This window comes from Ursus maritimus, unplaced genomic scaffold (genome assembly GCF_017311325.1).
Source record: "Ursus maritimus isolate PB19 unplaced genomic scaffold, ASM1731132v1 scaffold_23, whole genome shotgun sequence".
NCBI classification, from domain to species: domain Eukaryota; kingdom Metazoa; phylum Chordata; class Mammalia; order Carnivora; family Ursidae; genus Ursus; species Ursus maritimus.
Genome location: NW_024424786.1, coordinates 43,441,704 through 43,455,010, shown reverse-complemented (window position 1 = coordinate 43,455,010; position 13,307 = coordinate 43,441,704). Strand labels below are relative to the sequence as shown.

At 49.8% G+C, this 13,307-nt stretch overlaps 1 protein-coding gene across 1 annotated transcript in view; it reads left to right on the top strand.

The window, feature by feature from the left end:
* Positions 1-12,404, top strand: part of LTO1 (LTO1 maturation factor of ABCE1) — a 104,309-nt gene extending 91,905 nt beyond the window's left edge. The window contains exon 4 of the mRNA XM_040639586.1: positions 12,179-12,404. Within this exon, the coding sequence (XP_040495520.1) occupies positions 12,179-12,296 (118 nt within the window). The 3' untranslated portion in view covers positions 12,297-12,404. The remainder of the gene's footprint in view (positions 1-12,178) is intronic.
* Positions 12,405-13,307: the final 903 nt, after the last annotated feature.

Sequence of the window (13,307 nt, the reverse complement as noted above, 5' to 3'; positions counted from 1 at the left end):
GACCTTGGAAACATTCTGGTCCACGGAAGATGCCAGACACAGAGGCCACGTACTGTGTGATCACATTTGTATGAAATGTCCTGACCAGGCAAATCTGTACACACAGAAAGCGGATTCGCGGCCCCAGGGGCCGGGGGAGGGGGAGTGGACTGTGACGGCTGATGGGTCTGAGTGTTTGGGGAAGGGTGATGAACGTGTTTGGAACTACATGGAGGTGGGGAACTGCTCACTTCAAAATGGTTCATTTTAGGGGCGCCTGGGTGGCTCACTCGGTTAAGCATCCGACTATTTTGGCTCAGGTCATGATCTCGGGGTCGTGGGATCAAGCCCCATGACGGGCCCCATGCTCAGCAAGGAGTCTGCTTGAGGTTCTCTCTCTCTCTCTCTCTCTCTCTCTCAAATAAATAAATAAATAATTAAAATCTTACCCAAAAAAAAGAAAAGTTCATTTTATGTTAGTTGAATTTCAATAAAAAGAAAAGAGGCCAACAGCCAGGACATACCAACAGGAAATATGAAAATACGGAAACTCTTCAGGGAGGCACAACCTCTTTTTTGCAGCAGGAGGCCCAGCGGCCTTCGCTTCTCTTTGGAACCCCCGGCCAGTGGGGAGAACGGCAAGGGGGAAAGGGCGGGCTTGCACTGAACCCGAAAAACAGAGCCAGAAAGCACGACCAGAAAACGGCCACAGCAGCGTTTGGGGTGCCTCTCGCCCCACAGGCCACGCACCCCACGGTGACGGCCGCACACATCAGAATGTCACCAGTTTGCTCTCCAGAATTCCCGAGGAGGGAGGAGCGAACCTGGAGCACAGTTTAGTAACGTGCGTTTTCCGTAAGGACAGCGAACACGGGGTAAATGTGTGCTTGACGCCCAAGCATTTTCTGCAGTAACTAATTTTATCTGCTTAACAGCCCTATGAGTTGGGAATTTACATTTTACAGATGGGGAAACTGAGGCATAGTGGGGCTGGGGAACTTGCCCAAGTCACAGTAGGGAAGCAGTGGAGCACATGTGCAGATCAGTGAAGGCTAGACACCATGTTCCTTAGCAATTTCTGAGTCGTGTCCTCCATAAACGGTCAATTACAAATGACTCTAGCGACGACAGCAGGCCCGCGAAAGGCCCTTGCTGTGTCTGGGCATCGTGCATGCCCGCCTTTCCTCACTGAATTCAGTGCCTAGGAGCACCGAGTCAGGTGGGAAATTAAACCCCCACCCAGAGGAAGGGACGGAGGCCTTGCCTGGTGAAGGGGGAGCTGGGATCTTCCATCGGTGGCCTGCCACCTGGGAACCGGCCGGGGGGGTGGGTCTCCCGTAGGTGCTCACTAAATCCCCAGGGGGTGTCGTCATGACTTGGCTATGCACCCCTCCGGTAGCAGCCACCCCCGCCTGACAGCAGCTGGGATTGCATGGTTCTAGAATTCAAGAACTTGGCAGGCCTGGCCTCCTCCAAACACAGGGCCAGCCCTTTCTTATTGTCAGTAAGGCCCGAGCCAATTTCCGTTTGCAATCTTATGCAATCAAGGCTCCAGGGCAGTGAGAAAAGTGTCATTATGAACCCATTTTTAGGGAGTGGGGACTGAGGCTCAGAGAGGCTGAGAGAATGTGCAATGGCCCTGGGCTGGTGAGGACGGTGGGGAGCAGGCCTGGGTTCCTCTGGCTTCAAGCTCAGGGATGTGTGTCCCCTCGGGCCCTCCAGGACTGCAGAGAGTGGGGCTGGCTTCCCAGGGAAGGGATGCTTGGGTTGTCCGGGACCCCGTGCCCAGAAGGGTCTGCCCTGGGTCTGAGGTTCGGCTGTCGCCATCTTGAAATTCTTATGTGTTTGAAGAAGGGGCCCATGTTTTCAGTTTGCACGGGGCCCTGCAATGGTGTAACCGATTTGTGCGCAGCTGTGCCTCAGCCTCCCAAGCTGCAGGATGAAGGAGCGGGGCCAGGCCAGGGTTTCCCAGTGTGTGTTCACGGGGCCCTGAGACACAGGGGCCTCTTACCGGCGAGTCTGTGAATCCCAGGGCCGCTCCGCATGGTCAGGCATCCGTGTAGCCTGCATCCTGGCCACAGAAAAGCCTGTCTTAGGGGGAAAGGCTGTGTGTGCTCTCTAAACATATTAGACCCTCCAAGCCCTTAGACAGTGGAATGCATGCAGGGTACGCCCTGGAAAACAGGGGTCAGCAGGTGCCCCAACTCCCTCCTGCATGCCACCTTCATTTCCCCTTCCCTGTCAGGGGTCATGCCACGCAGGGAAGCTCAGGGCAGGTCAACCAGGCACAGATCAATGATGGAAGTGCCAGCAGTCCTGGAGAAGGTTCCAGAAACAGGGAAGTGGCTTGCATTGTCCTCTGTTCCCCCTTCCATGGCTCCCGGGTGTCTGACGTGACGCTGTGAGAGCAGACACTGGAAGCAGCCACATCTTGGTTAGGGGCTGGTGCGCTGAGGTGGGGTGGGGGACGACCCGCTAGTTTCGGGGCATCAGGAGATCCTTCGGCCACGCTCAGGGCCGCTGCTCAGGGCTCACGATGCGTGGAATCTCCAAGCCGTCCCGTGTAGGGTGGCACCGAGGCAGAAGAAGTGCCCCCTCCCCCGGATCTGCTGGGTCTTTAACGGCTGAGGCCTCGAGGGCCCGGCTGTTGCCTGTTCACCTGCCCCAGAGCTGAGACAAACACCTGTCCCGGCTGCCCTCCCGAGCGGAGGCTGCCGCCCTGACCTTGCGAATCTGACTCTGAACTTTCTGGATTGGACTAAGGTTTGGGATACATGCCAAGTGCCACCTAGCATCCTTCTTCCGACTTGTCACCCATTGTGTATCTCTGATAAATGTCTGTCCCATCCTCTGGGGATGTCAGACGTAGATTGCTGCGTTGCAAGAGTTCCTAACGCGTTCTATGCGCCCCTTATCAAGGTATCTGATTCGCAAATATTTTCTCTCCTTCTGCAGGTTTTTGTACTTTCTCAAAGCACAGACCTTTTCAGTTCGATGAAATCAGATTTACCTATTTTTTCTTTTGTTGTGTAGTGCTTGAGAAGGTTTCGACTAACGAAGGTTTCTCGGCTGAACATGGGTTTGGAAACACCTGGCTTCATGGGGGAGGATGTGTGTCCTCAGCCTGGTGCCCAGCTGTGAATATACAGCCCTACCTCCTGCACTCTAAGCCCCCCACCTGTGCCCTGAGCACCCCAAGCCCATCTTACCTGGGCTTTGTCTCAGTGCTCACAGCTCCCTCTGTCCAGGAGTCCTCGTTCTCCTTTCTTATTTGGAGGCAAACTGATATTCATTCATTCATTCATTCATTCATTATCTAAGAGACGCTGGTTCTAATTCCAGTTCCTGGGAATATAGTGGTTAGAACAACAAAACAAAACAAAGGAGGGGCGCCTGGGTGGCTCAGTCACTACGCGTCTGCCTTTGGCCCAGTGCGTGATCCCAGGGTCTTGGGATCAAGCCCCGCATCGGGTTCCCTGCTTCGCTGGGAGCCTGCTTCTTCCTCTCTCACTCCCCCTGCTTATGTTCCCTCTCTCGCTGGCTCTCTCTCTCTCTGTCAAATAAATAAATAAAATCTTTAAAAAAACAAAAATAAAAACAAAGGAAACCAGGAAACCTCAGCCCCAGGGAAGACCTCTCCAAGGTGGACACAGACGGCTGGAGCTTCCCTCTTCGGAGAAGCCTTTCCCGACCTCTCCATGGCCCGGCCACCGTCAGTTCATGCCACCACCACGCTGCACACAGCCGTGTGCAAGGGACCTGACACCTGTCGTGGCAGTAGCAATTATTTATTCCCTAGTGATCTCCCTACCTGATCACTGACTTCTTGAGACACGGGCGGACCTGGTCATCCTGAAGTCCCAGAGCCACACCCAGGTTCCTGGCACCTACAGGCAAGAAGTGGTGGCTCTTGCTTGCTGTGTTTCTGCCAGAGTTTGCCCAGAGCGGCACCCGGTGCAGGCTCAACACGGATCAGGTCAGCGGACACACACGTGCTCACGTCTTCTGAGTGTAGTTGTTGACGGACTGAAGCCCTGAGCCCTGACGGTGGGGCAATTTCCTGTGCTGTAGGATGGAAACTACTATGAGAAGCACTCTTGTTTGTAAAATAAAAGAAGCGTGTACAATGAGGCTAAACGTATTTGTGGTAAAAACCCCTTGGAACAAAGGTTCGAACCGCATTTCGAGTCGGAGGACAAGGATAATTACATTTGCATCATTTATGTGAGAAGTAACTCATTGCTCAGAATATCAAGCTTACTGACAGTCCAGACGATGGGGCTGGGTCTCCAGCCTCTACGCGTACCTGTGTTCAGGACACATAATCAGAATGCGTGTCAGGTCTTCCGAGTAAAGAGGGGCTTTGCAGTGACACGTGTCAAAATGTTCTTGAGAAGCTGTGCTTGGAAGCTGAAGGTCCCATTGGCGGCAGGCAGAGCAGCTGGGAAGTGGCTGGACCCTAGGACTGCAGTGCCGAACTAAGCCCTCCACCGAGTGTTCCAGAAAATCCCTTGAGCGGTTGAGGAAGGATCGCCCCAGGACAGCCCTGAGGATGCAGAGGGGGAGAGAGACAAGGTGCCCTTTCCTGAAATCCCTGCTTCTGGACTCGGGGTCCCTCTAAGCACCCCCAGGGTCGGTGGGTGGGGAGACCAGTTTCAAAGCACCCACTGACGAGTGCAGGACTTACACAACCAAATGATCGTTTGGTCAACTTGATGTCCCAGAGCCAGTGGTGGGGCTGTCTCTTCCTGGGCCTGGATGAGCTGGCTGTTCACCGCCACCGCGGACCCTGGAAAACCACGGACAACGGTGCAGGTGTCTGCCTCCAGGGACCGTGGGCTGGAGAATGGGGGGACGGCGGAATTACCCTCAGGCTCTTGAGTGCCCCCGGTGAGGGCAGCGAGGCTCCACGTAGCGCTTTCCTCACTCCACCAGCGCAAGGAATATCAGATTCCTTCACAACGGGCACATCTTATCCTCAGCAAAAGTTCTCAGACCTGTAACCGGCTCGCTCAGATGCAGGGAGGGCACCTGCGTGTTGCTTTAAAATCCTATAGTCTCGGGGCCTCCGGGTGGCTCAGTCATAAGCAACACGAGGCCGCGGACACACAGTGTCCCCTTAGCCTGTGTTTGGAGCACAGCGAGAGGGACTGCTGCCTCTGAGCCTCATTCTCAGCCCCCTGGGCCAACTGGACGTCCAAGGCTGCCAGGGTTTTCTCCGGGGTCACCACGGTCATCAGGCTTCGTCATGCACGGGAAGGTCACCCTCAGTGACCAGTATGCTTATCCTCATGATGTCTGGAGTGTTTGTGGGCAGACTGAGTGATTAGGAAGCCACACAAACCTCTCTTTCCCAGATTGGGGCAGGCCCCAGACAGCTGCAGCAGCGGAAGGGGAGGACTCAGGGCCAGGGGATGGTCACACAGGGGGACAATGTGGATCGCTGCCCTCAAAGTCAGCCTGGTCACCGTCTTGTGCTGGGGGAGGGGCCCCTCTGGCTTCTCCAGACAGGGCAGCAGCTGAACAGCTGAGCGCAGACACGGGGGGCTGGGAGAGCACCAGGTAGGGGTCCCTCTATCCCACTGCTTCTCGCCAAAAACTGGGTGAGGACCTACCTCGCAGGTGGGAGCACATGGGAGCTGTCTGGCTGGTCTCCCGGGCCAGCACCACGGCCACATTCCACATTGACGGCCGGGCTCTGGTCTGGGGCTGGCTCGCACCTGCTGAACCCTTGTCACCTCAGTGAGTCACCTCAGGCCCTGCACCTGTTCCACAGGGACAGAACCCGGGACACAGGAGGAGTGCGTGTTAGAGCTTGCGTCCGACAGGCTCCCAGCCCACCCCAGCAGGGGCACAGGGACCCCCAACCATCCATCCGCCTGGCATTCCTCGGGAACCCGGCCCACCCTAGGCCCATCTCAGAACTGCCGGACTGTGGGTGGGGCCTGGAAACAGGTTTGGAGAGCCTTACTTTGGGCATGAGGAGTCTGGGGGTGGGTCTTAGGCAGAGGTGGGGCTGCCCAGGGGTGGGGCTGTCTGGGGGGCAGGGCTACCTGAAATAAGAACCCCTCATGCCTGGCCCCTGAGAACCTCTTCCCGTCAGCCTCAGGTGCCCAGCCTTGACTGACTTCATGGGAACGCCAGCTTGGGACATGAGGGGCTCACCTTGGGGCTTTCCAGGGTCAGAACCCCAGCTTTTTTGGTCTAGAGCCCTCCACCAGAACTCTGGCCCTCATTCCCAGCATTCCAGGTCCACAGACATTCCATCAGTCATTCAACAAACGTTTGTGGCTGTGGACACTGGGGACACAGCTCTAAATAAGACAGACTCAGTCCCAGCCCAGGCTCTTACCTTCTTGGGGGGGATGGGGATGGACACTAAGCAAGAAACCATGACACAGGAAAGGCCATGTCCGGGAGGGGAAGGAAGTGCTCTGTGGGGAGAGTGTGGCCACACCTGGAGGTCCCTCCCAGGCCTGGCAGGGAGCCCAGCCTTCCCCCTGGTGCTGTCTCCTGGGTTTTCCTTTGAAGACAGCATTAAAGGTCTCGTGATACCATCCATCTGCAACAATTTTGTTGCCACCGGTTAAGAGGGAGAGGTGGAAAGGCATTTCAGGCAAAGGGAACAGCATAAGCAAAACACAGAGACATTGACACAGCCTCACAATGCAGGCGTCACTTACACTTAGAACGGGAGGAACAGGACAGGTGGGGACTTGCCAGCAGGACGGCGGCAGCGCCCCCTGTGGGGTCACCCCAGTGCAGGTCCTCAGTGTTTGCCACTGGGGATCTGGCACAGTGTTGGTCCATATTTACGTTTTTAAGAGAAACTAGAAGTCTGAACGTTTATTATGTGACATCTCCAAACTTTTAATGTTAGACGATTAGAATTAAAAATAAAACGCAGGCCAACCAAAACATGGCTTCCAGGTGAAACTTCCAGTTTGGGCAGCCTCGCATCCTGGATCTTGTCTTTGCGTTTGGAATTGTAATGATAGTATATGTGTAATTTTTTCCCACTTAACAGGTCATGAATATTTTCCGTGTTTATGTAATCCTTTAAAAGCCATTTACGATGGTTACATAATATTTTGGATGTGTCATGATTTGCTTTACATTTCCCTCCTGGTAGAAGTCGAGGTTTCGGGGTGGAGTTTACACCCGTTTCCGCCACGGTTCTTTGTTCTGTTCCCCCCTGGTGGGCAATGCAGGGAAGGAGTGACCGACACCCGTCAAGTTCATCTTATCTGCCCCCCCCCACCCTGGCCCGCTGGCCCCCCCGGAGAGACTCCGAGATCTTAGGATTTCAGGTCAGGAAGGGACTTTACAGACCATCTGTTTCCATTCTCTTGTTTTTTGGGTGAGGAAACTCTGACCTTGTCCATGTTTTCAGGGCCAGGGTATAATTATTCTTTTTTGGTGAGAATAAACACACTTCAATGAAATACATTAACGAAGAGTTAAAGCATTATTTCTTTTTGTATTGAAACGGCAAAAATCTACAGACAATTTTGGGGAGAATTGAATCTTTTATCTGAAAACATGCGGCATGTAGCTACATTTTTGTCAGATTTACTCCTGGGTAACTTGTGCACGTGCCCAGCATTTCTCTTTGTTTTTGTTGCTATTGCAAATGGCATCTTTTTAAACCTTGTGTTTTCTAACCAACTGCTGCTGCTCTCTAGGAATGCAGTTGAGTTTCGTTTATTGGTTTTGTATCGTTGACCTTGTTTAGTTCTCTTGTTGATAATTTTCCACAGGTTATTTTTTTATTTTCTACGTAGACGATAATTTCATCTGCATCTAATAAGGATTTTTCTTTACTTTATCGTATTACCTTTTCATGTCTTATTTCATAGGTTAGGACCATGAGTTTGAGATTATATGGACGTCTCTGATCCTTGATCTTAAAAGGAATCCTTTTAGCATTTCTACATTAACTATAGTGATTATTGTACGTAATTTTGATAGATGCTCTTTTTAGATAAATGAAGTTCCCTTCTATTCCTTTTTCGGCTAAGATTTATTTTTAAAGATTTATTTATTTTTGCGAGAGAGAGAGAAAGAGAGAGAGTGCACATGAGCAGGGGGAGGGAGGGGCAGAGGGAGAAACAGACTCTCCACCCAGCAGGGAGCTTGAAGAGGGACTCCATCCCAGGACCCTGGGATCATGACCTGAGTCAAAGGCAGACGCTTAACCAACTGAGACACCCAGGTGCCCTTGGCTAAAACCATGATTAGATATTGAATTTTATTGAATGCTTCCTTTTTGCATTTATTTTATTTTTTTTTTTAAAGATTTTATTTATTTATTTGACAGAGATAGAGACAGCCAGCGAGAGAGGGAACACAAGCAGGGGGAGTGGGAGAGGAAGAAGCAGGCTCATAGTGGAGGAGCCTGATGTGGGGCTCGATCCCACAACGCCGGGATCACGCCCTGAGCCGAAGGCAGACGCCCAACCACTGTGCCACCCAGGCGCCCCACTTTTTGCATTTATTAAGATAATCATTTGGTTTTCCTCTTTTAATCTACTATTGTGGTAAATTATGTTAATAGATTTTCTTTTCTTTTTCTTTTTTTCTTTTAAAGATATTATTTTTTTTTAGGTAATCTCTACACCCAATGTGGGGCTTGAACTCATAACCCCGAGATCAAGAGCCACATGCTCTAAGACTCAGCCAGCCAGGTGCCCCAAGATTTTTTAAACCGATCTTGTATTCCTGGGATAGACCCAACTTGAACATGACTTATTATCAAATATTTTAGGACTCTAAATTTCCTTTTCAGTATCATATGTACTGTGTCTTAGTTAACTCAGGGTGTTATAACAGAATGCCATAAATAAGGGGTATTGAACAGCAGAAATTTATTTCTCACGGTCCCGGAGACTGACTTCTTGCAGTGTTCTTACACGATGGAGAGAGAGAGCTCTGGTCCCTTCCTTTTCTTATAAGGGTGCTAATCCCATCATGGGGGCTCTACCTTCATGATCTCATATAAACCTGACCACCTCCCAAAGGCCCATCTCCAAACACCATCACCTTGGCAGTTAGGGCTTCAACATATGAATTTGGGAGGGACATAAGCATTCAGTCCATGACATGCTGCATCTGATAATTTGTGATATGAAATATGTATTTTTTAATCACTCGGTTCTAGGCATTTAAAATATTCCACTGTGATGTTTTTCCTTGATTTTTAGATGCATGTTTTCTAGTGCAAAGTCTTGGGTTTTCCTAGGTATTGTTCTGCTCAAGTCTTGCACACACATTTCAATTTGGTATTTTGTTTTCTTACTATTGAGTTTTGAAAATTCTTTTTTTTGAAAATTCTTTGTATATTCTGAATATAAGTCCTTTGTTGGATGTATGATTTGCAAATATTTTTTTCTCGGTCTGTAGTTTGCATTTTTTATTCTTTTAATGATGTCATCCTCAGAGCAAATGCTTTTACTTTTAATGAAGTTTGATTTATTGGTTTCCTATTTTATGCCTTTGGTGTCATGTCTAGTATCTCTTTGCCTAGCTCCAAGCCACAGAGAGGTTCTCATCTATCTTTTGGTAAAATTGTTATAGTTTTATGTATTACATTTAGATCTGTGATCTACTCTGAGTTATGTAAAAGACATGAAGTTTTGGTTTAAGTTTATTATTATTATTTTGTATGTGGATGTTCCAGCACCATCTGTTGAAAAGATTATTCGTCATCAGATTTTATGTGGGTGTATTTCTGGGGCTTCTATCCTATTCTATTGGTCTATGTCTCCAATCCTTAGCCAATATTACATTGTCTTGATTACTGTAGCTTTATAGTATATCATAAAATTGGATAGTATTATCCTTCCAACTTTAATGTTTTCTAATTATTTTTAGCTATTTTAGTTCCTTTGCCGTCCCATCTAAGTGTTAGAACCAGTTCGTGCATGTCTACAAAAAAAGTCACACTAGGATGTTATTTGGACCTGCACTAAATCTACGATGAGCTTGGGAAAATTGGCACCTGGACTGGGTTGAATTCCAGTTCTTAAACACGGTGTATCTATTTAGGTCTTCTCTGATTTCTTTCCTATCCACTTAGCAGTTTTCAGAATGTAAATACTGTACATATTTAGATTTATACCTAAATATTTCATTTTTAAGGCCCTATTGTAAATCATGTTGTTTAAAAATTTTTAGTTACCAGTTGTGTGTTGCCAGCACATAAATATACAATTGATTTTTGTATTGACAATTGACTTTGTATCTTATGACCTTGCTAAACCCACTCAGTAGTCCTAGGAGAGTTTTGTTGTTGTTGTAGATTTCTTGGGATTTTCCATGTCGATGGTCTTTTTACTGGGAGTAAGGATAGTTTTATTTCTTTCTTTCCAATCTATATTCCTCTCATTTCTTTTTCTTGCCTTATTGTATTGGCTAAGATTTCTGCTATGATGCTGATTAGGAGTGGTGAGAGTGGACATCCTCACCTTATTCACAAACTTTGAAGAAAAGTCATTTGCTATAAAGTATGATGCAGAAGAAGTTGATATTTCAGCAGACAAACTTTTTTTTTTAATCTAGGAGACATTGATAAAACATAAAACCAACCATTTTAATGTGAACAATTCCATGGCCTTTTATACACACATGATGTCATGCAACCACTACCTCTGTCTAGTTCCAAAATATTTTCATCACCCTGGAAGGAAAACTGTAGCCACTGAGTCCTCACTCCCCATCAGGTTAATTTTAAGGAGCGGGAAACGAGACGGGAGCCACTCTGAGATGCAGTTGCTGCCCAGACACCTGGGTGTTTCTGCATAGAGTCCTCCTTTCCTGCGCATCTTGCCTTGCTTCACACTCCTTTTCCCTCACTCCCACCACCGTGGACTTGCACATCCCTCACAAAGGATCAGGATTGAATTTCTCCCTCAGGCTCTGGTTTCTAGAACAGAGCTTCTCAATTCTTAGGGATCTTGTCCCAAAGATTCTTGTTCGGTGGGTCCGGGTGGGGCATTTTTAACAAGCTTCTATGATGCTGAAGCAGGACCCAGGCCAAGACAAGTGCCAACCCTTGTAGACAGGAGCAGGATACTCTCCCTAGGGGATGGTGACACTTGTCACTTCTCTCTCATTCTTTTGGAATGCCTCTTTTTTTTTTTTTAAGATTTATTTATTTATTTATTTATTTATGTGACAGAGAGACAGCCAGCGAGAGAGGGAACACAGCAGGGGAGTGGAAGAGGAAGAAGCAGGCTCCCAGCGGAGGAGCCCGATGTGGGACTTGGTCCCGGAACGCCAGGATCACGTCCTAAGCTGAAGGCAGACGCTTAACGACTGCGCTACCCAGGCGCCCCTGGAATGCCTCTTGGAAGCGAGTCATAGGGCCACACCTAAGTTCAAGTGGACAGGGAAGGGCAACCCCACCATGCGCTGGCAGGAAAGCAGGCTGGAAGTCACCGGGGAATAGCATTCATAGCGAGTGCTCCACATCTGAGTGACGTATTGGAGCTCACTTTCAGATACCTGCATTTCTGGGCTGGATTGTCTTACCTATCTTTGCAGAATCGTGAGAACTAACAAGGCAATGGACAAAAAGCTCTCTCAAACCCACATGTAAGTCCCAAGTCCCACGCATGGTGAGGAAAGGTGCATGTGCTCTGGGCCTCGGTGGGGCCTGCCGCCTGCCTCTTGCCCTCTGTGCCAGCCACTTGGCCTACTTTTGGCATGTGTCTCATTCAAGATGGGTGCACTGGCTCTCCCTCTGCCCAGAGCAGTGGTCGTGTGGCTCCCATACGCAGTTGTCGCCTCCTCAAAGAGGCCTTTCTGAGCTGCTCTGTAGACCACGGCAACACCATCGCACTGGAGTTCCTTAGCTTATTTCTTTTCATAGTGCTTATCCTGACTGGATGGACATTCTATCAGATGTTTGGCTGTTTGTTTTAATCTATCTCCCTCCCCAGAATTGTGAGCTCGTGAAGACAGAGGCTCAAGCACTGCTTGCTCTTAGAACATCCTTGTGCTGGGTTGAATAGTGTCCCCACAACATGCGAGCACCTCCCAGAACCTCAGAAAGTGACCCCACTTGGAAATGGGGGTGTTGCAGATGCAATAAGTGAAGATGAGGTCAAAATGGAGTAGGGTGGCTTATGTGACTTATGTCCTTATAAGGAAAGGGACACGTGGTCACATAGACAGGGAGAAATCCATGTGATTACAGATGCAGAGACTGGAAAGACGCTGCCGCACATCAAAGAACAGTGAGAAGAAGCTGGAAGAACAAAGAAGGATCCTCCCCTAGAGCCTTTGGAGAGAGCACAGCCCTGCCAACACCTTGATTTTGGACTTCTGGTTTCCAGGACTGTGAGAAAATACTGTAGTTTTAAGTTGCTCAGTTTGTGGCAATTTGTTACAACAGTCACAGAAACGAACACACTTCTCAATAAGTATTTGTTGGCTGGATAGATGAGGAGATGGATGTGTGAATGGGTGGGAGGGAGGATGGGTGGATGGATGGGAGGATGGGTGGGAGGATGGGTGGAAGGATGGGTGGGTGGATGGGTGGGAGGATGGGAAGATGGGTGGAAGGATGGGTGGGTGGATGGGTGGGTGGGAGGATGGGTGGATGGGAGGATGGGAGGATGGATGGGAGGATGGATGGAAGGATGGGTCAGAGGATGGGTGGAAGGATGGGTGAGTGGATGGGTGGGTGGGAGGATGGGTGGGTGGATGGGAGGATGGGTGGATGGGTGGGAGGATGGATGGGAGGATGGATGGGAGAATGGGTGGGTGGGAGGATGGGTGGATGGATGAGAAGTTGGGTGCGTGGATGAACAATAAATACATTCCACTTCTTACAGTGATCTTTAATGATCTCTTGCGTTGCTCAAGAACACGGGCTGTGTCTTTTTTGTCCAGCTGTCTCTGACACGTTGTTGGCCATGACATATCTGCTGGGCAGATGCCTATGGGAACATGGGTGGGCAGTGCTGGTGGCCAGGAGGCTCACAGGGACCTGCTTCACAAAATGTGGCAGAAGTCGCACCTTGAGCCCTGAGACGTGGTGGGAATGGAGCATGGGAAACTGTTCAGGCCATCCCTGGCTGCCTGCAGGCAGCAGGAAAAGACAAGGCTCCAGGGAGGGAAGTTCTGAGCAAAATCGTAGACACAGCACCCGGCTTACGGCCAACGGAGTGCAGTGTCGCCTTTGCCCCAGAAATGGGCCAGGGCAGCTCTTTCTCTCCCGGCTGCAGATACTGGCAGGGGATTTCCTGGAAACCATTGTGATGTTTCGGCCCGTGCCCTCGAGGGCTTCTTGGAACCCTCTTGACCACAAGGAGCAGCGTCAT